Genomic DNA, 24,175 nt, shown 5'->3' on the forward strand with positions numbered 1-24,175 from the left:
GGTCAGCTCCATTCTATAGGTGAAGAGACTGAGGTGTGGGAGAGGAAAGGCCTTCAGGTGATTCTAAGAAAGGGTGCTGAGAGGTGCAAACAGAAGACTTTTGAGAAAAAGGAGCGGAAGGAGGGAGACGTTTCTTTGGGGGAGAAGCCTAAAGAGAAAAGCAAGTGTTTAAAAGTGCATGGACAAGACTTCCCTGGCAGCCCAGTGGTTAAGACTCTGCTTCCAGTGCAGGAGACATGGGTTGTATCTCTGGGTTAGAAGATCCCCTGAAGGAGGAAATGGCAACCCCCTGCAGTATTTCTGCTTGGGAAATCCCATGAACAACAGAGCCTGGCGGGCTACAGTCCATGGGATTGCAAAGAGTCAGACACTGAAAAAAGAGACACGACTAAGCGACTGAACAACAACATATATATACAATTTAAATGCCTTAAAAAATAAACAGGACTTCCCAGGTGGCACAGTGGTAAAGAATCTGCCTGCCAATGTAGAAGACGCACAATACACGAGTTTCATCCCTGAGTTGGGAAGATCCCCTGGAGGAGGAAATGGCAACCCACTCCAGTACTCTTGCCTGGGAAATCCCATGGACAGAGGAGCCTGGTGGGCTACAATCCATGGGGTCACAAGGAGTCAGACACGACTGAACACCCATGCATGCACACATCTCTTATTTAAAGTCGTCACCATGAATAATTATAGCCTCTGATCTCATTTTGTCACCCGTGAACAGATCAAAAGCAGCGGGGATGGTCATGCCCACCTCACCTGATTGAAGGGTGCTGTAGATGCCTGGACCAGAAGGAGACTGTCTTCCTATGGTTGCACACGTGGGAGTTGCATGGAGTCCACAAATCCCACACGTGCAGGGACACCATGAGGGGTGATGCCCCGGTACAAGGCTGGATGCCCTTAGCCCCCAGGGCATGTGGGGCCTTCCTTGCTTAGAAGGCTTCCCCTAAGGCGGAAGGCACCACCTTTCTGCGAGGACGTCCAGCTAGACAGCTGGATCAGAATCCCTCTGATGCTCTTGACCCTCAACCCCTACTCGCTGGGAAAAGGGGGAGAGTCTGGGAGCCAGGCAACCAGACTGGGGCACAGGCAGCTCCCACAGCCGCCAGGAAATAGCCAAGCTGTCCCAAATCAGGGCTTCTGACCGAGCAAGCCATGCTCCAGTGAAAAACACCAACCAACCTGGCAGTTCTCTATGTAGACAGCAAAGCTGCCAGGTCCCTTCCAGGCTTGCCACGGCCAGGGCCTGACGCCAGCTCAGCTAAGCAGAGACTCCCAGGATAGAGCGGTGGGGCAGAGAAAGAGGAAAATGCAAGGTAAAGCTCACAGTGCTTCACCCTTGTGACCACCGAGTTGTGAATTTTCCAATGAAGGGTAGGAAGCCGTAGAGAAAATCCTTTCCCCAAAGACAGGACTGGAGCCAAAGTGGACTCTGCTGTGTGTGTTTGGCTGGGTGGGTGGGTGGGGGTGGAGGGTTCTGGGAAGGGGAGGAGAGCAAGGGTCCCAGTCAACTGGCCGTAGAATATGGCAGAAGTGATGCTGTGTGACAGCCAAGGCTGGCTTATAAAAAGGACACGATTTCTCCCCGTGGTCTCGGTCTCCTCCTCCTAACCTCTCTTCCTGTTGGCGTGATCACCCTTCAACCCAGCCATCAGGCCATGAGGAAGCCCCCACATGGAGAGCCCCCCGCTCCACTTAGAGGCACTGAGGCCCCCAGTCAGCAGTCAGCATCAGGTGCCAGGCATATGAGAGACAGAGCCTTCAGACGACCCCAGCTGACCTGGAGCAGGGAAGAGAGATGAGCAGTCCCCGCCAAGCCCTGCCCAAAAGACAGATGTTTAAGAGCAGAATAAACATTGGTGCTGTTTTTAGCCACTGCGTTTTGGGGGTGGCTTGTGATGCATTAGTTAGCCATAAGAATGTGCACCCCAAACTTAGTAATCACAACGTAAACAGGACCTGCCCATGGGATTAAATGACAGATTTATATGTAGTGGAAAAAAACAAACAAACAGGAAATGGAGGCAAAAAGGCGAATGTGGTCCAGGCCACGGCCCCGCCCCTCCTCCGTTAGTGTATCGTCAGCTCTTTCCCCGAGAAGGTCCAGTGTGTATGGCCAGGCCTAGCTTTGGCCTCGGTGAAAAGAGTCAGTGCAAACCAGTGAGTCCCAGAGACAGAAGGCAGCTGCTGAGAATTTCCAGCCGTCGTGCTTTGGGAAATGAACAGGCTGGATGATGCTCACAGGCATCCTTGGAGCTGGTCCTGCTAGAAGAGCAGCCTGGAAACGTGCTTTCCCCCAGGCCACAAGGGACCTGGGCAGGCGGATCTGTGGCCGCCTCACCCATCACCCTGGCCTTGACCACGGCTGTCCGCAGTGTCCTTCGGGGAATGCCTCAGGGCTTCTGGGCATTCAGCAGCGGCCCCCGGGCGCCCGCCCACCTGCCAGAGCCGCGGTGGCTGAGCAGGGCTGACATCCACCCAGGGAACCGAGGGGTCGGTCCACAGAGCAGGCAGCCGGTCCTCTCCCCAGCTGGGCGGGGGCTGACCCTGAGTCACTGGGGCTGGGCACCACAATACCACGTCCCACGGGACACAGGCAGAGAAAAGCTGTGTCCCCAAAGAACCAGGCGAGGGTCCAGCACGGTCAGTGTCCTCGGAGAGCATGCTGTGGGAGGCTGGGAGAGGGGAAATAAGGAAGCTTTAGGACAGGGCAGGTCAGCACAGGGCGAGAGCGTGGTCGAGCCCAGGGATGGGAGGGGTGCGGGGATGGAGGAGGGGACATCCCAGGTCGGGGGGGGCACGGAAGCGAAAGGACAGTCACGTGCACAGAAACTGGTAGAACGAATTCCTCTGGAGACAGGGCCGGGCAACGGGGCAGCCTGAGGACTGAGATAGCAGCCGGGCTAGCCGGGGCGTCCTCGGAGGAAGACCTTCTAATGCTGAGGGCCGCGGGGCATGCATGCTGACCTGCCTGTCCTTCCTGGGGCCCCAGACATGACCACAGGGAGGATCCCCAGGGCCCAAGTCCTCAGAGCCTTTAGAAGACACCCCAGCAGAGAAGGGGGTGGGGTAGAGGGGCAGCAGACAGAACACGGGTCCAGGAGTGGTCACCCAGCTCCTAGCTGCTGCCCCTCCCACTTTTCCCGGATACTGACTTCCTGGGACCCTGTCCCTGGAACCTTCCGGGGCTCTCCCCTCCCAAGCTCACCTCATTTCTCTTGTCCCAGCCACAGCCTGGATCATCTCAGAATGATTCGTGGGTCCAGCTGCTGCAGGTGTTCCTGGACGCCAAAGGGGATGGTGGGCGTCCACATCCTGTGAGGGGGCCGTGGCACACGGAGGCCAGGTCAGAGGACGGGGGGTGGTCCGGAGTCCCCAACACAAACTGCCTCCAAATTCCACCTCCCACCCAGCTTAGTGTGGGGTCATGGGGACACCAGAAGTCTAGTGACCCTGCCTTTTTAACTTGATTCTGCTTCAAGGAGATAGTGAAGGACAGGGAAGCCTGGCGTGCTGCACTCCCTGAGGCCGCAAAGAGTCGGACACAACTGAGCGACCGAACCACAACAACTGGTGAGAACTTGCTGTGTGACCTCAGAAAGTTTAGCTAACCTCTCTGTGCTTTCTTCATATCTGCATAATGAGTCTTATAAGAGCCACCCTACTCCTCTTAGCAAGAGATGAGTGATTATGTAGACACCAGTGGTTTGAAAGATTATAAAGTACAAGTATCGACAGTGGACATCATAGTGAGGTAATAATAAGTAAGTCTGAATCATATGAAATTGACCGTTGTATAGGTCAACAGTGGAGGAGGGCATAGCAACCCACTCCAGTGTTCTTGCCTGGAGAATCCCCGTGGACAGCGGAGCCTGGTGGGTTACAAAGGGTCGCAAAGAGTCGGACACAACTGAGCGACTAAGCACAGCACAGCACATAGGTCAACAGATAAAAGCGATTTCGTATTGTTTAGCTTACTATATCGAGTTTTTTCGTGTACCAGACACTGTCTTAAGTATCTTGACTAATTTAAACCCCACAAAACTGCTTGGGAGTAAATATTATTATCACTCCCATTTTACAGATGAAGAAACTGAGGCCAGGGAATTCCCTGGCAGTCCAGTGGATGGGACTCAGCACTCTCACTGTTGAGAGCCTGGGTTCAATTCTTGGTCAGAGAACTAAGATCCCCTAAGCTGAAGCAAAAAAAAAGAGACTGAGGCCAGCGGGGTGACATGTCTTGCTGCTCATGGTCACACTCTGGAGAGGGGCAGAGTGGAATTTGAGCTCAGGTGAACCCCACGCTGACCCCCCCTCCATTTTGGCCAGGACTTACGCCAGTGTCTTCACCTGAGGGCACTTTCTCAGGCCAGCGGCAAGCTGCTGAGCCCCAGCGGCTGTGAACTTGTTGTACTGGACGCTGGGGAGAGAAAGCCATTGTGGATCCTGGCCCTAGGGACCATCCAGCCTCAGACCAAGGCCAGCACCACGCTCTCGACAACCAGCCCTTCCCAGGATGCCAGCAAGAGACCCCCAGTCCTCCCAAGCCCTGCCCGCATGGCCCAGGCTCCCACACTCACTCCAGCACGCGGAGGGACACCATGTCTGGAAGCGCGTGTGCCAGGCTCTCGGCTCCCGCGTCGCAGATACAGTTATTGTACAAGCTGTGGGAGACAGAGGTCAGGCCAGGGGCCGGGGGTGCTGGGGGGTCAGGGCCTAGCGGCAGACACACCAGCTGGGACTACTGCCCCATTTGACAGAGGGGAAAACCGAGTAACTTCTCCGTGGTTACTCAGTGAGTCTGGGGAAGCAGCAGGACTGAGTGGAGGTAGCTTCTTGCCAGGGACACCTCAAGTTCAAATCCCAGCTCTGCAGCTTGCTGCCTGACTTTTGGCAAGTACTCAGCGTCCCTGTGACTCAGTTTGCACCTCCATAAAATGGGTATGTTAGAGTAATAGTGGGGAAGAGTAAATAAGTTCATGTTGGTAAAACACCCAGAACAGGGCCCGACACGTGGAATGAACTACTTGTTAACTATGGTTATTATATCTCCCGGGGTGGGGTTGTGAGGTTATATCAGTTACTGTAGTGCGCCCAGCACTGGGGATATGGCAGGGAACAGCGAGACCCAGAGTCACTGGGCAGGCTTGGCTTTCTATAGGGTACTCAGTCACCATCAGCAGTGTCAAAAATAGAACCACGGGTGTTGCGGATGCCTCATTAACAAGAGTCCTTATAACAAGCCAGGTGCAGCCGCAGTTCTGATTTCAAGGCCGTGACTTTGCCTTGACCCGGCCTCAGAGCAGCACTACAGGACTGCATGAAAAAGCAGCTGGTCTACACTGCAGCAAAGGGATTCACGCTAAACTCTGGGGACCCCTGAAGTCATGAGTCGGCTCGCACCAGGGCAGGAACCAGGGAAAGGTTTGGCAATCTCTTTCTGGGATGGACCTAAGATCCCAGGGGGCCCTTCCTCCCCCGCACAGGGAGAGGATTCTTCCCATATTTCACTGATGCCAAGACGTACGTGTTCACATCTGAAAATCACTGAGATCAGAATGTGTCTGATAATCAAAGGATGTCATTGTTTAGTTAACAGTGTTTTGTCCTCTTAATGATGTCTTACCAATGGAAGGCATCTTAAAGTCCTTAAAATATGAGGTTTCTTTTTTTTCATTTTTTGGCCATGCCGTGCAACTTCCAGGATCTCAGTTTCCCAGTCAGGGATAGAACCTGGGCTGCATCAGTGAAAGCCCAGAATCCTAACCACTCAGCCACCAGGGAACTCCCAATATGAGTGAGGCTTTTTAAAGTATCAGTCAGGTCACACATCACCCCCACCAGCCCCACCTGCTTCTCCATTCACACCGGAAAACCCCCAGTCTCCCTCCTGACCCTAATGAAGGTCTCCCTGTATGGTCTGGCCTCCCCTGACCTCTCTCGCCTCATCTCCCACTCTGGGCCTAGTTCCTTATATCCAGCCACAGGGGCCCACCCCGCTTCTGGCTCTGAAGGACCCAACCCCTTTCCCACATCAGGCCCTTTGCATATGCATCCCACAGAAGCGGGAGGGCCACCTCCTCTGAGCTCTCCTGACCTCCCTGGTGAATTCAATCCTCCCTATTGTCCTCTCCCTGGCCTTTGTTAGTTTCCTCCCTCCCAGCATGAATCAGCGTTTTAAATACTGTTTCCTCATGTGCTTATTTGTTATGCAAGGAGCTCAAAAGTAAGACCTGTGCTAGTTTTGTTCATAGCTATATCTCTAGTTCCTAGCACCAGTTCTGGCCCACGGTTGATATTAAAGAATCTTAGATGCCCTCACAACTCTAGGCAGTGCCAACATAGACTATACAAGCTGCACAGCACATAACCTATGCAATGGCACGCGGGGACCCTGGCTGCAAGGTTAATGGACTGGAAAGACCATCAGTACCGGGTACCACCAGGGGCCAGGCTATGAGTGAAAGTCGTTCAGTCTTGTCCAACTCTTTGCGACCCCATGGACTGTACAGTCCATGGAATTCTCCAGGCCAGAATACTGGAGTGGGTAGCCTTTCCCTTCTCCAGGGAATCTTCACAACCCAGGGGTCGAACCCAGGTCTCCCGCATTGCAGGTGGATTTTTTACCAGCAGAACCACAAGGGATAGTCCAGGGGCCAGGCTGGAAGCAATCAAAAGCAAGATGTGCTATTCCAAGCCTCACCAGAAGGTGGCAGTGTAGGCACAGACCGGTGTCTGAGTGACAAGAGCCAGCCAAGGCTGCCTGTGCATGGTCAGCCTTCCAGAAATCACTAACCCTGGACTCCAGAAAAGGCTCAGTCCTGCCATCCCCTGGGGAAGGAGGACCAATATTTATTAAGCACCAGAGCCAGGCACTGCACCAAGCGTTTTCTGTAGGCCATAGAGATGGTACCCATTTTCCAGATGAGGAAACAGAGACTTGGGATGAGAAAACGACTTGCCCAGAATTTGCCCTTCCTCCGGGGGCTGCTAACCCTCTTGTCCAGGGTGGTGGCATCGCCCATCTCCAGCGGGGTGTGTTCATGTTGGGTTTTAGGTCGGTGCCCCCCACTCCCCAACCCCACCAAACTGTGCAACACCAGCCCAACAGAACAGCCTGTAGCGACTGCTTCCAGGGACCTCGCGGCCGGTAACCAAGGGAGCTCTCTGCCCACCCCCGGCCCACCAGCTCAGCACCTGACGGACGGGGACCCCACTCACCTCAGCCTGAGGAGGGACGCGGCCAGCGCGGGCAGAGCCTCGGCCAGCTTGCAGGCACCCACGTCGGTAATGTTGTTCTGGGACAAGCTGCAGGGGGGCAACGAGGGGGAGGGCTCAGGGCCAAACCTGAATGCCCCTACCCACCAGCGCTCATGCCCCAGGCTTGGGCAGAGCTGGGGACCTCCGCTTCCTCACAGGGTGGCCCAGGGCAGCAAATGCAAGACAGAGCAGTGGGTGCTGAACTGTGTGAGGGGCACTGCGGGTAAAGTGGACCAGTGAAAGGATGCCAGTCACATGCTGAGGCTGAGCGGGATGACGGGGTGAGGATGCAGGTGAGAGAGACTGCACTCCTCCCACACCTGTTCTATGAGTTCATAGCATCCCTTCTTTTCCCTCTGGACCACTTTTCAGGACTGTCATTACATAAGGATTCACATTATTTGTTTGAGCTCCTCGAGGTGAGGGGTCGGGTCTGTTTTGTTCATTACTGTAAACGTGTGCCTAGAGCCGTGCAAAGTACCTAGGACGTGCTCAGAAGATACCTAAGTGGGGAAGGGAATGTAGGAGACAGAGATGGAGGGAGGAATCAGGGAAGGGAAGAAGGAAGGAAGGGAGATAAGAGTGAAATCTAGCTCACTCATATTATCTCCTTAAACACTCTAAATTACTTAAGAAGTCTCAGTGTCCCTCCATCAAGGAAATCCCTAATTGGTTCTGGTGAATTCTGTGGCTTCCCTGATCATGGTTGTAGAGTAGAGTGTGCATGAAGTTTAACGATCCCTCTAGGTTCAGTAAAAAAAAATCATGCTGACCCTCCTGCCTCATCCATCTCCCACTCCCCCAAACCCAGAACAGTTTTTGGTTAAATCAAAATTTACTATTTTACTAACAATCTTTTACTGATAAATCCTAACTTAGCTCTCACCCTCAGTCTAACTTTCTCTCATTAGACACTGCTTACATTCATTACTGCACACTTCACAATTATGATGGTTGTTTGTTGGTTTATTGTCTCCCCTCCCTAGAAGATCTCTGAGGCCAGGGACTTTGCTTTGCTAAAAGCTGGGTCTCCAGGGCATTGAACTGTGTCTGCACATAATAGGTGCTTCTTACATATTTGTTGATTAAATGAATAAATGATTAGTAGAATGGCTGATTAAAGAAATGACTGACTGACTGAATGAATGAATGGGTGCATGACTAAACAGAAGCATGATTGAATGGATGAGGGAATGAAAGAAAAGGCGGGACTTTGGGGACAAATTCAGCAGGAAGAGCAAGCCCAGCCCACTCACTTGAGTGTCTCCAGGGCCTTCAGCTGAGGGAAGGTGGCTGAGAGCTGGGCGACACCCTCGTCCCCAATCTTGTTCTCGCTCAGTGAGTCCAGGCTGCAGGTAGAATCAGATGGGGGGCATCAGCCAGCACCCCAGAGGCCACCTGACCCTCCCCCACCCTCCAAGCCAGCAGCAGCCTCCTCCGGTCCCCCGACTCCTGGGCACACCATGGCCAGATGCAGCTGAGCTCTGAGAATATAAGAGCGTCTTCATCACCTGGGAGCACCAGGTGGCCAATCAGGGGACAAGGCTCTGACTCCCCATGGATCTGAATCTCTGTTTTCCTTCCTGGGAGCCCCATGAGCTGGGGCAAGTTCCCCAACCTCTCAAGACCTGAATTGTACAACTGGGATCACATTCCTCACCCCTACATCCCCCGTGGGGTTGCTGGGAGCAGCACAAGAGGGAAAAAGAGTCAAAGGTCACAAAAGGATTCAACTTCTTTTTATTGTTTCCATCTCTCGTCCCTTCCCTGAAGTGGGGGCACCCGGTCACTCACACCAGCCACACTAAGGAAGCAGGGAGAAGGAGACAAACAGGGCCAGGGTTTGGAGAAATTCCAGGGTTTATACTCACTCCAGATGCTGAAGGGAAGTAAAGGCCTCAAGGATCTTCACCAGTTTAGGAAAAACCTGTGGGCCCAAGACAGGGCCCAGCCTAGGAGGCAAAGAGCAGAGTCAAGACCCTGAAACAGCCATGGCCTCTCTATTCAACCCCACAGAAGGCAGGCCCACCTGAGACCTTACCTCCTCCCTGCCCTCCTGGTGGGACCCCAATCCTTTCTACTTCAGGCAGATTTCACAAAACCCACTCAAGAGACCTGCTGGGTTCCCAGCTGGGGGCTCCCCAGCCTTCATCTCTGCGTGGGGAGCCAGGCCTCACTCCTGCCATTATCCACGTACACCCTTCTCCCACCCTGGCCTGGGGAAATGGTTCCCAGATGCTGGCCTGAGGACCCACCTCCAGCCCTGAGAAAGACAATTACATATTTTCCATTGCTATTTCATAACAAACAGAACAATTTCTTGAGCACTTTTTATATGCCAAGAACATGCCGGGTTCATCACGCAGCTCTCATTTAATCCTCACAATGACTCTGAACTAGGAGCCCTTCTTAGTCCCATTTTACAGACGGGGAAACCAAGGCACAGAGAGGCTAACTCACTCACGTAAGGCCACACAGCCTGGATGGACATTTAGAACAGACTTCAAGGGAATGAGAAAAATAAAGATGGCAAAGGGCTCTCTCTCTCTTTTTAATACGGTTAAATTACTCAAGGTAAAGAACCATCTTTTATTCTGAAGTTATATCCTTTGAACTTTTTTGACATCATAATGCTTCATTTTTGATAAAATTATGGTGCCATCAGTGGTTATTTCTCTTGTTTGAATGAACATACCTGATATAAATTAAAAGATGGTAACTTCACAGAGTCACTGAAATTCACTTTGAAATATTCTCAATCTTTGAAACCCCAAAGCCTGGGAATCATCAGCCTTAATAAAAGGTCACGAGAGGGGGATCAGAAATTCGACCTGAATCTGGGCTGGCTTCCCTGGTGGCTCAGATGGTATAAAGAATGTGCCTGCAACGCAGGAGACCTGGGTTCCATCCCTGGGTTGGGAAGACCCCCTGGAGAAGGAAATGGCAACCCACTCCAGTATTCTTGCCTGCAGAATTCCACGGACAGAGGAGCCTGGTGGGCTATAGTTCATGGGGTCGCAAAGAGTTGGAGATGACTGAGTGACTAACACTTTTCACTTAGCTTCTCTGGGACCTTTTGGACAAATCCCTTCATCTCTGAGTCTCAGTCTTCTCAAAGTCAGTCCCAGTCTTGAAGGGTTTTTAAAAGATTAAGGAATTCATTTACTAAATGTTGATTGCTTGCCTATCGGGTGCCAGGCCCACCAAACCTGGCAACGCAGATCACCGTGAACGAAACAGACAAAAGTCAAAGCCCTCGTGGAGCTAACATACCAAGAGGCAAGATGGATAATCAGAGAAACTGGTAAACTGTCCAGTACGGGAGATTATAAGTGATACAGAGAAAAGTCCAGCGCGAGCGGGGCAGAGCTGTACTTTCAAATATGGGAGACAGCAAAGGCCTCTCTCAGGGATTTCCGTGGTGGTCCAATGGTTAAGACTGCACCTTGCAGTGTAGGGGACACAGGTTCAGTCCCTGGCGGGGGATCTAAGATCCCACACGCCACGGAAAAACGAAGCCTGTGTGCCACAACTAGAGAGCTTGTACACCGCAAGGAAAAATCCTGCGTGATGCAACAGAGATCCTTCGGGCTGCAACTGAGATCTAGGAAAGCCAAATATAATAAATAAATGAAAATGTTTTAAAGTTTTTTTTAAAGAAGAAAAGATCTCTCTTGCTGAAAACCAGAAGAAAATGTGGTCATGGGCCATGCAGACACCTGGGGAAAAGAGTCCTGGGCAGAAGGCACAGCCAGTGCAAAGGCCCAGGGGTTGGACCAGACCTGCTGCTAAGTCGGTTCAGTCGTGTCTGACTCTGTGTGACCCCATAGACGGCAGCCCACCAGGCTCCCCCGTCCCTGGGATTCTCCAGGCAAGAACACTGGAGTGGGTTGCCATTTCCTTCTCCAATGCATGAAAGTGAAAAGTGAAAGTGAAGTCGCTCAGTCGTGTCCAACTCTTCATGACCCCATGGACTGCAGCCTACCAGGCTCCTCCGTCCATGGGATTTTCCAGGCAAGAGTACTGGAGTGGGGTGCCATTGCCTTCTCCATGGACCAGACCTAGTGAGGTTGAAAACCATCAAGAGGATGCACGTGGCTGCAGAGTGCAGGAGGCAAGGCTGAAGAGGTAAAGGGGGCCTGAATCGGGAGAAGCGTCCACCAGCACAGCCCCTGCTGGGTTCCGAGTGGCTGAGCGGCCTCATCTATAGGCAGGTGAGACCAACAGGTTACCGGACATGGTAGCTGCCAGTCATATACCCAAAATAGTCCCTTCCTTCTTTCCTCAGAAGTTCTCAGGGCTTCTGGCCTGCAGGTGGCTAGCCTCCGGGTTTTGGATTGTGTTCTACCCCACGGCTGCTGCTCCCCAGAGCACAGTTCCGACCTCAAGCTAGGGGCTTTTGAAGCTGAAAATAATTCAAAGCCAGAATGGGTCCTTGGTACTTGTTTTCATGTTTCCTCTTTTCAGCAACACTTTTTTTTCTTTAACCTCTGCACAAATTTGGCATCTTGTCTCTCTCTGTTCAAAAGAAGAAATGCTTGGCTTTTTCTGGAGGGCCAGGGGAGCAATGATCAAGAGGAGCAGGCAGCTTGTGGGTGCCCCATCAAGGACCCTGGGCAAGTTACTTAATCTCACTAGGCCTCAGTTTCTTCATCTGTAAAATGGGGGCAATAATGAATATCTCCCAGCTCTTAAAATTAATGAGATTACAAACAAAAGGCACTGAGTACACTGTAGGTGCTTAATAATTCCTTCCTAATCGTCAGATGGTTTAAAATCCCTAGCAAGGTCCAACTATGAATTTAGCTTTTTCCCGCATTGGAGCAAGAGCCAGCCAGGCTGATCTGACATTTGTGACTTTGGACAAACAATTTATACTCTCTAAGGCCTCAGTGTTTGCTTCTGTACAATGGGGAGATAATAACAATTTCTCCACCCAGCATGGTTCATTCCTATTCCTTTGCCTAGCTTCAGTGCTTCAATCACCTGCTCCAGGAAGCCCCCTAAGTCTGATTCTCGTAGCCCTTGAGTTTCCAGCCACTAATCACAGCAGCAGGTGGTAATTTTACACCAGACAGCAAGCTGATTGAGAACAGTGGCCTTGGCCATAGGAGTAGATCTGTTGAATGAATGGATATGAATGAGCATCTTCACCAGCAAATGAGCCAATTAGCTTCACCCGTGAGACCCTCCAGGACTAGCCTGGACTGGCCATGCCCCAGCTGCTGGAAGCTGGTTTCCAGAGTGGTGGGGGAGGACAAGAGGATAAGAATAATTCTGAGGGCTGATCTGCATTCTGGTGGCATCAGCCCAGCTAATGCTGGAGGAGAAACCTCATGGGAACCCGAGACGCTCCACCCCTTGGCTTACGCAAACTCCAGCTTCTTTAAGTCTCGGACAGCAGGGAGCTCCCCAGCTGCTGCTTCAGAGGAGCTTCTTGTCCTGGAGAGAACGGCAACGTCAGTGGAGAGCTGGCACTGTACTGTCACTGAGCCCCTTCCTCTGGGTCTTAGTGCCCCAGGACCCAGAATTCCCTGGAAGGACAGCCTTCCTCAGGCTTCTGTTGTCCCCTTGTTAAAAAGAAAAGAACCTCCAAAAAGGATATTGTTAAGGCATCACTGTGTGTTTCACACAAAAGAGCCTTAGAGGAGGCACTACCCACACCCTCCCCAGATAGAGCACAATAGGTGCTCAAACAATGCATGATGAAGCAAGGAGGGAATGACACCCATCCTGCAGTCATGTCTCCTCTACCATCTCAACCTTAGACCTCTGCCGTCTATAAAACGGGGATACTGGTCCCGGCTGCCTTGAAATGTAGCCCTGGTGTCACTTGTATGACTGGACGAACACTTAGCAGGAGAGACTATCTCCTTGGCTGTATTTATTTATTTTATTTTTTTTTAATTTGGTTGCACCTCTCAGCATGTGGGGCCTTAAGGTCCCTGGCCAGGGATCAAACTCATGCCCCCTGAACTGGAAGGCAGAGTCTTAACCACTGGATCGCCGAGGAAGTCCCTCAAAGTGTGTCCTTAGATTTAGCTGGGAAAGAAGTTCGTCCATCATGGCAAGTTCGGAAGTAGACACAGTGATAGATCCTGGGGTTTCTGCCTGAGTGGTGACCGCAGTGAGAGATTCTAGATGGTCATTGCCCAGGGATGGAGAGGGGCATGGGAGGTTCCCTCAAAAGAGGAGGCACTGGAAGTGCTCATGACGAACTTAACACTAAGTCCTGTGTGGCCTGGGCCACCTCCCATGTCCCCTCCCCCTCACCTCTGGATCTGCACGAGATTGCCAAGGTCTTCCACATCCTTCATGGACTTGGCCTTGAAAGGCTCAATGGTGAACTTCTCCTCCACTGCCCGGAGTAGCTTGGCCTCCCCACGCTGCTGCAGGGACTCCCACAGCTCCACAGTGTCACTCAATGCAGCCCTGTGAAGGAAGGGCCTCAGACCCGGGCACGGTGACCGGGCTAGACCATAATGGGGGAGGGGGAGCAGCTCCATGAAGGAACCTCCTACCTGTTCAGATACTTTCCTTCCTCAACACAACCCCTCCTTCCTCTAGGGAGTCTTGCATGACCACTCAAGCCCTTATCACTTCTTCCGTTTACTCAACTCTCCCAAGGGTTTTATTTCCCTTTTTGCTTTGGCTACCAGGAAGCTCAGTGGAAAATTCTCACTTGAATGACAATGTTGTCAACCTTACCGCATGGGTAAATTATGCTTAGGGGCAAGGTGGAAGAGATCCTCTGGTGATTAAATGACCAAACAGATCACCAAAGGATTTAGATTCCTTAATTTAAGGAATTTTTACTTCATCCTGAGGGAGGTAGGGTGCCTCTGAAAGATTGGAAGCAAGGATAGAGTATGATCAGATGCAATTTCTAGGGAGACTGTGCTGATGGTGGAATATAACATGGAGTGGGACAGGAGACTGGAGGCAGGGAGGTTGAGGGAGGCTATGGCCTTAATCCCACCATGACAAAATGCGGGCTTGATGGGGTTTCCATCTCCAAGGGATGGAGAAAAGAAAATGAATTCAAACCCAGATCAGTCTTAGATCTAGACGTGGCCCAGTGCCTGGCTTAAGGCCGGTCTTCACATTCTGGTTGAAAGAATGACGCTGTCCTTCCCTGGCTGTGTGACCTCAGGCAAGCTACCGTCCCTCTCTGAGCTTTGGCTTCCTCATCTTAAAAAAAAGGATGGAATCACGTCTGCCCTCATCTGGCTGGCATTCATTCTAAATGAGACCCCCCATGGAGTCAGCACTGGACACAGCACCAAGACGCCCTGCAGGCGCCCAAGGCCAAGGAGCCCCCTCTCCTGTCCCCGGCCCCCACCTGAAACGGGTGACACAGCTGAGTCCCACGAGGCTCCCCAGTCCGGAGGCGTCGACGCCAGTGCTGCGGAGGTCCAGGGAAAAGTCTTGGCCCGCAGCCTCCAGGGCGCTGCCCAGCACGTGGGTGTCGGGAGGCGTGAGCCGCGTGCCCAGGAAGGAGAGGTGGGCAGGGAGCCCCTGCAGCACGTGCTGCCAGAGCCCGGGGTCCAGCGCCTCGTGGGCACAGTGCAGCAGCTCCAGCAGCCGCCCCGCCTGCAGCGTCCCGGGCTGCAGACGCTTCAGGTACCTCGTGAGCACCTTCTGCTTCCTGTCCGCCGACGTGGCTGCCGCCGGGCCTGCCAGGGCCCCCAGGCAGCCGGCGCGAGGCTGGAAGACCAGTCCCACCAAGAAGCGCGGCACGCCCTCCAGCCAGTTGTCATAGGGCCGCTTCTTCCTCGGGGTCAAGGCCAGATACTGCGGCAGCTCCTTGTCCTTGATTTCGCCGCTCAGAGCCAGCCACACGGCCCCCAGGAAGCACTGCAGGAGGAAGCTGGAAAAGGCCAGCTCCGTCTCCGGGGCCCCCGGGGTGGGCCGCAACCAGCCTTGGGCCGCAGCCCAGGCCCTCGCCTCTGCCGACAGTAAACAGCCCGCCTTCAGGGCCCTCTGGTGCGCACGGCCCAGCTCCCAGGCCAGCCTGGCCAATTCCGCCAGGGCCCCCGGGGGTCCGTCGCGAGCTGCTGGGCCTAGCAGGCCCACGTAGAGGCCCGTGAGCGTGGAGGGCAGCTGGGCTCCATCGCTCCGCTGCAGGAGGGCCTCTGCGAGCTGGCACACGGCCCGGCACACGGTGGGGCTGTGGCTATGGCTCAGGAGGAACGGCTGGGCCTGCAGGAGCGCCAGGGCCCTCTCTTGGTGCTCAGCGGTCCCCTCCAACTCAAAGTAACGCCTCACGTAGGCCTCAGCCTGCTGGACCGAGAAGCCGGCCACCTCAAACAGGGCGTCCACCTTGCTCAGGCTCTGGGCCAGGCGGCCCCGGGGCCAGGCCGTGAGCAGCAGGGTGCAGCCCCGCAGCAGCTTGCGCTGGAGGAGGCCCCCCAGCAGCCCCCGGAGGGAGCGGGGCTCTGCCGACCCGGGGCCCCCTGCGCTGTGCAGGGAGCCATCGTGGGCTTCCAGGTCCTCGAAGCCATCCAGGATGAGCAGGATGCGGTTGGGCCTCCTCGCGATGTAACTGAGGACTTCATCGTCCACTGGCAACGGCTGCGGGCCCAGGGAGGACAGCAGATCCTGCAGGCGGTAGGAGGTCCCCGGACGGTCCAAACGATGGCAGGGGACACAGAAGACAAAGTCGTACTGTGGCAGCTGGCCGTGGGCCCAGGCCCGGCTCACGGCCCGTGCCCAGTGACTCTTCCCGTGTCCCGCTTTGCCCAGCACAGCGATCACCCGCGTCTCTCGGGGCTGCTGGCAGTCGCTGGCAGCCAGCAGCACCTCGGCCAGACCCCCTCGGGCCGGCTGCCGCTCTGCCCAGTCCAGGGTGGCCAGCTCTCTCTCCTGGCTCTTCCCGCTGCTCTTCTCCAGCCTCACCCTCACCAGGTCCGTCTCCACCAGGGTGCCTTCCGGGCTGGTGGGCTGGGCCTGGTACTTGTCCCGTAGTGACTGGTAGAACTGCTCCACGCTCTCTGCGCAGGTCAAAGGGTATATGGGGTGGGGGGAGAGGAGGATGCTCGTGGCAGGACTGGCCACTGTGAGGCCAGCCCGGCCCCCGTCACTAGCTTCTTCATCCATTCATCTCAGCCTTCCCTAAGCACGTTCTTGATTAGTGGCCTCACTCAGTTATCCAGACACTCATTCATTCCTTCTTACACCCAGTCATACCCTCATCTCACTTGATTATCTATCCACTCCATTCACTCGCTAGCCTTCATTGTTTTTTAACTTTTTATTTTATATTGGGGTATAGCCGATCAACGATATTGCGGTAGTTTCAGATGCCCAGCAAAACAACTCAGCCAGACATGTACATGGATCCATTCTCCCCCAGACTCCCCTCCTATTGAGGTTGTCACATAACATTGAGCAAGACCCTGTGCCAGACAGCAGGACCTTGTTGCTAACATTCTTCTATTTGCTCACCGTAGGGAGGCCATGGCGGGAGGGGTGTTAAGAGCTAAGATAGTAGAATCCATGAATCTGGTTCAACTTTTTATTGTTCTCTTGAGCATGTGAGGTATCCCCTATGCTTCAGTTTCCTCACCTGTAAAACGGGGATCATACTGGGGTCGTTAGCGACTTGACTACATCTCATGTGCCTGTAAGTGTGTCTGGGACAGAGTCCGACTCAGCCGTCTGGCCATTCTGTAAGTTGCCCTTTCATTTCTACCCTCTCACACGCATCACCCATTCTTGCCTTCATCCACTCTCTGTCACCCACCCTTCCCTCCTGCATTCTCCCAGCTTTGCAAACAAGAAAATGCTGACACATAGCATGGGCTCACAGGGGACAGGTCCTCAGTAAACCTTTCTCTAAGTGTAGGTGTAACTGGTGGAATGAATGATGGGATGATGGTGGGACCAAATGAGCACCCAAATGAATGAATGAATGAGCTAACAAGTAAGGGACCCTGAAACCACTCACCAGGCCACTTGGGAAGTTTGCTGGAGGCCCCGCCAGCTGCTGGGCATTTGCTGGGGGACATCTCATCCTCTGGAGGGGAAGAAGCTGGTGTTAGAGTTAGGGTGAGGGGCACCCCGGGGACCTCCCTCCCTCTGGGTCATCAGTCCCTTGAGTATGCCAAGGGCAGAGCTGACATGGGCTGAGTGTCCCCAGGTGGTGACCTGAGGCTGTATCCTACTCAAAGATGTCTTTCTTTGGCCAGCTGTACTTTTAAAATTTTCACCAGTGTTTCAGAAATCACAATATGTATGCTAAAATCAAGATCTCCAGGTTCTGCCGGCAATTCAGATCAGGCTGCACTGGGCCTGTTTTCCTGCCATGTAACAAGCTGCTGAGATTGGACATGGATTCTCCTGTTGTCCCCCTCGCCCACCCTCCCTTGCACCCACCTCCCAGGACACCCTGTCCTGTTTTGTACAAACACAACTTGCCAGTCCCTGCAGGCAGCTCTGTGGGTGGATCTTGTTGTCTCAGGCCACTCCTTCCCCAGAACCTTTAGTTCTGTTTCCGGTAACTCTCAGAGGTCCAGCTGATTCTTACCTGTCAGGCCTGCACGGGAGGTCAGGGCCGGTTCGGGCATGCTGGGGAGGTCAGCGGCAGATGGGGCAAAGGGGCTGGCGGAGCCAGGCCGGTCTGGGGACTTGGGAAGGCTCTGGACAGCAGGCCCGCTGGAGGGGGGTGTTTGGCTGGCTGGGGGCATCTCACCTACAGGAGAGGGGAAAGGAGTATAGAATCAGCTAGGAGCCCACTTGGGTCACCCCTTCCTCAAATAAGGCTGTGGGGCAGGGGGGCTGGGGAAAAGGGATGGAAACTTCCCAAGGAAGTCATTTCAGGATGGAGTTGAGGAAAGAACTCTGGAATTACAGCTAGCTCCTAGAGCCTTGGTTTTCCCATCTGTGAAATGGAAACAATCATCTCATAGGGAGCTTAAGGGCAAATGCTACTAGGCACTTTCCCACTATGTGGTCAGAGCTCATTTTCCTCGATACCTCTTGCTCCTGGAGCACCAGTTCATTATACAAAAACTGGCGAGCAACTTTCAGAGGAAGTTCTTGAATCGAACGGAAGCATCTCCTACGTGCATTCTCTCTCCCTGAGAGCCCAACGCATCCCTTCCCTTGGACAATCTACAACCCTTCAATGGGGCAGGTCAGCAGGGACCACTTTGCTGACCTGGAAACAAGGCAGTTCAGAGAAAGCTGTACAAGCATGCATACTGAACTGTTCACAACGGCATACTAAAAGAGTGAGCGAGAGACTCAGAACTCTTGTGAGTATCTCTTATTGTTGTTTGGCTTGTTAATTAGCATGCAATGATGTCGTGATTTTAAAATATAATAAAGTTTTTTTTTTTTTTTAAAGAAGGCTTAGTGGGGGAAAGTGACCCAAAAAAGGCCACTTAGCCATTTTGTGGGTGGTGGGTCCACTCGGACCATGTTGGGGAGCTTTGCTCCTCTGCTTTGATTTTTGGGAAATGGGGACAGAGAAGGGTGTTCTGGGGAAGGAAGATCATGAGAAGGTGCTAGGCTACACCTGTCAAATACCTGGGTGGGAGTGGGGGAGGGGGGTATGGGATACAGGAGCAATCAGGTCACAGGCAGAGGAGGCGAGGAGCCCAGGTTCACACACTCACTTTGGTAGATGAGTATACTGGAGACCCCCGTCCCAGTCCCTGAGATCGGCCAGAGCCCCTGAGGCAGAGTGGGGAGAGTGGGGATAATCTGAATGGGTCCCGCAGGAAGACTCAGGCAGCTCAACAAGGAACTGGAAGGAGGCGCTACAAGAGACAGAGAAGGTGATTTTGGATTCTCCATTAAAATCTTAAAAATATATATATATATATACATATTTCAATTATCGAGAAAAATTATTATTATTATTATCGGCAGCACCACACACAGCATGTGGGATCTTAGTTCCCAGATCCCTGGTCCAGGGATCAGCCCCGCCCCCCTGCATTGGAAGTGCAGAGTCTTAACCACTGGACCATCAGGGAAGTCCCTTCACTAACATCTGAGTTAATATCTAGTGGGAAAAAAAAGTGAAAGTGTTAGTCGCTCAGTCACGACTCTTTGTGACCCCATGGACTGTAGCCCGCCAGGCTCCTCTGTCCATGGAATTCTCCAGGCAAGAATCCTGGAGTGGGTTGCCATTCCCTCTCTGGCGAACCCGGGTCTCCTGCATTGCAGGCAGATTCTTTACCGTCTGAGTCACCAGGGAAGCCCCAGTGAATATCTGACTCCCTTACAAAGGGCTCGGGTCTACGAGACAGCCGCAGCCGTGTCGGCCTGCCCTTGGCGGTACTGCTGGCACCCAGCAAAGCAGCTGTCGCAGACAGGGTGCTCAGCTGATAACTGATGAACACACAGGGCTGGTGGGTGAATTCCCTGATTGGAGGGGATTCCCAGGGATGCGTTTCCTCCCAGGCATATTCTCCAGCACAGACTGAGTGGATGGGGACCTGAGGACCAGATTGGCTGGGACAGACGTGGAGGAGACACTGGCAAAGAGAGGAATTCCATCCCTGCTGCCATAGCCACTCCTGGGGCACTTCCAGGGAACGGGGAAGCCCACCCTCTTGGAGCCCCTAACATACCCGCGTCCTTCAGCCGGGTCTGGCTGGATGCTGGCTCCGTGTTGAACAGAGCAGGAGGTGGCGGGCAGGGCTGAACCAAGGAGTCGCTCACTGGCCCCACCAGGAAAGTGCCAGTCACCACAGGCATGGTGAGGGGCTCGGCTGTGAGGAAGGGGGGCGTGTTAGAGGCTGGGTGAGATCTGGGCGGGGGGTGGTGTCTGGAGGGGCCTTCTTGGGGGTGGAGGAGGGCAGGGTGGATCTCTCTGCTGGCAGTGGAAGGAAACACCTGTCCTCAGGCCTGGGTGAAGCTGGTTTCATTTCAGCAACTGCTCTGTGCTAGGCAGTCCCCAGCCCCAGCCTCCTCTTTATGGCTGGGTCCTGAGTGCTTCCTACCATGGAAACCTAGGGGCGGGCAGGCCTGTTAGCCCAGGCCCCTGTCACCCTCTCTACAGCCAGTCACTGAGCCCCCAGGGACCCTAAGAGACCCCAACACTGCCCATCAGTCTGAGGCAGAATTTTATCTCCTTTGTTTAATTGCGAGTCCTTGGAGGGTGGACACTTGCCTCCCTCCATCAGACTGGAAGCTCTGTGAAGACAGAGACTATTTCTCCATCATCTTCGTGGGCAGGATCCCTAACTTCTCCATCAGATTAGAGTTTGCTGAGGGCAGAGACCAGGCTTCCTCCATCAGACTCGGAGGCTTTCATTCCTCAATCTGTTTCCCACAGAGAGGCTGGTTACCCCAGCTTTGCTAAAACAACCAAGTGAGAGGGGAGGAGAAGGGAGGGGAGGAGAAGGGGAGGGGAGAGGAAGGGAGAGGAGAGGAAGGCTGGGGAGAGGAAGGCGGGGGAGAGGAAGGGAGGGGAGGGGAGGAAGCATCTGGTTGGTGGCGGGGCTGGGGAATGGTGAGCTGGAGGAAGAGGCTCACTGAGGCATGGGGCCTGTAAGGAGGGCGGGAGGGCACAGGGTAACCAGCCAATCCAAGGTGACTATACTCTGCAAGGAGACATGTGACCTGCAGGCGCAGTGGAACTAGGTGGTGGGGGAGGGGGGTGGGGGTCTCAGCTCTGACTCGGAGTTAGGAGGAGGGAAGCATCATTGGCGGGGCTTCATAGGAGGAGCGGAATCTCCCAGCAGTCCTTGAATTTCAGAGCAATGGGCTATGGAATTATGACCTCGGTTTGAATCCCAGCCTCGCCTCTCACTTGCTGTGTGATCTCGGACAAGCGGCTTCACCTCTCTGAACCCCGACTTTCAAATGCCAGTTTCCGTGTGAACCTGAAGGGGCCCCCGCTTTCCTGCCCACCTGCCCTGCTCACCTAGCTTCCGGTGCTTCAGATCCACAGGCAGCTCCTCTGGGAAGGCTGCAGAGAGAACCCCACGGTCATCAGCCCCAGGGCAGGGGTGTTCCAAGGCCGGAGGGGCTCCGGACCTCAGCAGGCCTTGCCTTAAGTGACTGGGAAGTGGCCTTGCGGTCCCTTTCCCTCCCCTGCCCCCAACCATTTCTGCCCCGACTCATCTGCTTGAGCCGGAACCCCATCTTGAAACAGCCGGGGCAATGAAGCACAGGGAGAGGCAGAACCACAGAGGGGACACAGAGGAGGTTTGTTTTGTTCTGTTTTTAAACTTTTTTGGCAGCACTGCAAGGCCTGTGGGATCTTATTTCCCTGAGCAGGGATCGAACCCTCACCTCCTGCAACAGAATCACGGAATTCCTAAGAGAAGTTTGAGTTAAAAAAATAACAATAAAAATAATAAAAAAACAACCTGCCTTTGGAGCCTTCCTAGCTGTGTATATCTGCAACACAGCATCTCTGAGCCTTTGACCTCTCATCTCTAAAACGGGGGCAGTGATTCCCAATTTGTAGGAGTGCATTGGAAATCAGTGAGTGAGTATTAAGCATGTAGCACATGAGAGAAAACCCCTATGTGTCCCTTAGCAAGAGGCTGATGAAGCAAATTATAGTTCATCCCCCAGTGAAATACCCTAAAAATAATGAGGACACTGAAGGATGTATGGGGTGGTACCTGGCGTGTGCAGTCTACCTTGAAATGCTCCAAAAGTAACGTGGATGGATGGGTGGATGAATAGAGGGGTGGCTAGAGACATGTCAAACCTGATACAGCCAAACACCGATGGTAGGATGCAAGCGTGGGTACACGGTTGCTTGTAGCACAACCCTGTCACCTTTACTGCATGTTGAAGTTTTCCATAATAAAATATTAGGGGAAATTCTTATGAAATGAAAAGAAAGAAAGAAGGAGGGAAGGAGAAAAAGAGAAAGGAAGAGAGAAAGGATGGGAGGGAGCAAGGAAGGAAAAGAAAGAAGAAAGGAAGGGACATTCCCTGAAGGCAGGACCATGCGTTTCCCAACAGTGCTACAGAAATAACCTCCCAGACACATTACATGAAGAAAGAATGGAGGTGGTCATTTGCATGAAAAAATATTTTTTAAGAGGTGACTTTTAGACAAAGAGAATATTTCTTTTTTTTTTTAATCTTTGGGTCACACTGCATGGCCTGTGGGATCTGAGTTGCCTTGACTAGGGATCGAACCCACGCCCCTGCGTTAGCAGTGTGGAGTCTTAATCACTGGACCACCAGAAAAGTGCCTGAATAGAATATTTCTAACAAGACCAAAAGGGAACTGGCAACACAGGTTGTCTTCAGAGAGGGAGAATGAGGGACTGGGGGAAAAGGGTGGGAGGGAGACTTTTTTCCCAATGAATATTCTTTGCACATTTTGAATTTGTATGTCATGCACCTGTTTACCTGTTCAAAGGTTCAGGGCTTATACATGGTCTGGCACATAGTAAGCACTTGATCAACTGTTACACCCATTTTATGGAAATTTTCATTCAATGGATAGTTATTGAGGTGCTCCTGCATGCCGGCCACATGCTGGGGATGAAGTGATAAGGACTAGGTCCTCATGGTGGGGGAACTAAGCAAAGGCAATAAATAAAATAAATCCAGATTGTGACAAGTGCTACAGAGACAGAGAGACAAAAACAAGGTGAAAATAGGCGAGGTAAGTTATATGGAAAGCGTAGTCAAGGAAGGCTTTCAGGAGGAGGTGACATGTTGGCCAAGACCTGAGAGATTCCCAAGCCCATACTGGGAAGAAGTTGGGGGTGGGGGTAGGTACATCTCAGAGAGAGAGAACAGCACGTGCAAAGGCCCTGGGGCTGGAAAGGATACATGGGTCACAGGAATGGAAAGAAGGCATAGTGACTGGAACCTGGAGACTCACAGTGCGTTTGGAGAGATGGGAAGCACCAGGTCATGCAGGCCTTGGAGTGTGTATTTTGTAGCCATTGGGGGGTCAGTATGCATGTGTGTCAGTCGCTTCAGTCATGTTCGACTCTTTGAGAACACATGGACTGCAGCCTGCCAGGCTTCTCAGTCCATGGGATTCTCCAAGCAAGTATTACTGGAGTGGGTTGCCATTTCCTCCTCCAGGGGATCTTCCCGACCCAGGGATTCAACCAAAGGAGTCTCTGGCATGGTAGGTGGATTCTTTACCGCTGAGCCATTGGGGAAACCCAGAAGGTCAGCAGGGCAGCAATATGATCTGATTTGTATTTAAAAGCCCACGTTAACTGCCAGGTGAGGGCAGATTAAGGAGGCAGGAAGACTGACAAGAGGCTCAGAGAGATGCAGGTACTTGCCCAAGTTCACACGGACTATAAATAACAGATCCAGGACTCAAACCCAGATCTTGCTGGGGAAAAATTGTGCTTGAAGAGCTCTTCCTTAAACAGGGGGTGACAACTAAGGATGAAAGAGAAGCCAGAGCCCAGAGGTCCATTTGGACCCCAAAATAGCCAGGGGCAGAGACCCAGCAGGAGAGGGGCCAGTTGATCCTGGGCAATCAGCTTCCTCCCTGTGTCACTACGGAGCAGGAGTGAGGGGAGAGGTGGGAGGACTCCCAAGCCCAGGCCGAGCAGACAGGAATCAACAAGGGAAGCAACTGGAAGCCATCCCAGGTTTTAGAGCTAAGGCAGGGCCAGGAGTCAAGCAAGGCTTGGTCAGATCAGACAGTGGGGATGGCGAGGAGGGTGTTGGGGAGGGATGGGGTGGGGGCTCACTCACGTCTTTTCTGACTTTTCTGCCCTGCTTCCTCCAGCACCTCCACACTCTCGCTGATTATTTCTTCCAATCCTATGTGCTCGACTTTGGGGAAAAACCAAAGACACCAACACATAGTCAGTAGATGTCCAAGGTGAGGCCCCATTGACACTCCGTTGGGAGGGAATGTGATCACTCATTGAGGGTGGTCCTCGGGTATTACAGTGCTCCCCCAGGAACAAGGAAGGAAATGCAGGCTGAGCCAAGA

At 53.1% G+C, this 24,175-nt stretch overlaps 1 protein-coding gene across 7 annotated transcripts in view; it reads right to left on the bottom strand.

Moving 5' to 3' along the window:
- Nucleotides 1-1,978: 1,978 nt before the first annotated feature.
- CIITA (class II major histocompatibility complex transactivator) overlaps nucleotides 1,979-24,175 on the bottom strand; it is a 59,587-nt gene continuing 37,390 nt past the window's right edge. For 4 of the 7 annotated variants that reach the window (XM_006041106.4, XM_006041109.4, XM_044935690.2 and 1 more), the window contains exons 5-20: nucleotides 23,932-24,012; nucleotides 21,155-21,199; nucleotides 19,857-19,997; nucleotides 18,894-19,037; nucleotides 17,801-17,965; nucleotides 17,222-17,290; nucleotides 14,615-16,265; nucleotides 13,546-13,704; nucleotides 12,643-12,714; nucleotides 9,144-9,224; nucleotides 8,529-8,621; nucleotides 7,234-7,320; nucleotides 4,593-4,676; nucleotides 4,349-4,432; nucleotides 3,221-3,327; nucleotides 1,979-2,687 (exon numbers count right to left, since the gene is read on the bottom strand). In XM_006041106.4, the coding sequence (XP_006041168.4) occupies nucleotides 3,252-3,327; nucleotides 4,349-4,432; nucleotides 4,593-4,676; nucleotides 7,234-7,320; nucleotides 8,529-8,621; nucleotides 9,144-9,224; nucleotides 12,643-12,714; nucleotides 13,546-13,704; nucleotides 14,615-16,265; nucleotides 17,222-17,290; nucleotides 17,801-17,965; nucleotides 18,894-19,037; nucleotides 19,857-19,997; nucleotides 21,155-21,199; nucleotides 23,932-24,012 (3,032 nt within the window). In that variant the 3' untranslated portion in view covers nucleotides 1,979-2,687; nucleotides 3,221-3,251. The remainder of the gene's footprint in view (nucleotides 2,688-3,220; nucleotides 3,328-4,348; nucleotides 4,433-4,592; nucleotides 4,677-7,233; nucleotides 7,321-8,528; nucleotides 8,622-9,143; nucleotides 9,225-12,642; nucleotides 12,715-13,545; nucleotides 13,705-14,614; nucleotides 16,266-17,221; nucleotides 17,291-17,800; nucleotides 17,966-18,893; nucleotides 19,038-19,856; nucleotides 19,998-21,154; nucleotides 21,200-23,931; nucleotides 24,013-24,175) is intronic. The other 3 variants (XM_006041107.4, XM_025275668.3, XM_006041108.4) reach the window with 3 other exon arrangements.

This window comes from Bubalus bubalis, chromosome 24 (assembly GCF_019923935.1).
Source record: "Bubalus bubalis isolate 160015118507 breed Murrah chromosome 24, NDDB_SH_1, whole genome shotgun sequence".
Classification (NCBI taxonomy): domain Eukaryota; kingdom Metazoa; phylum Chordata; class Mammalia; order Artiodactyla; family Bovidae; genus Bubalus; species Bubalus bubalis.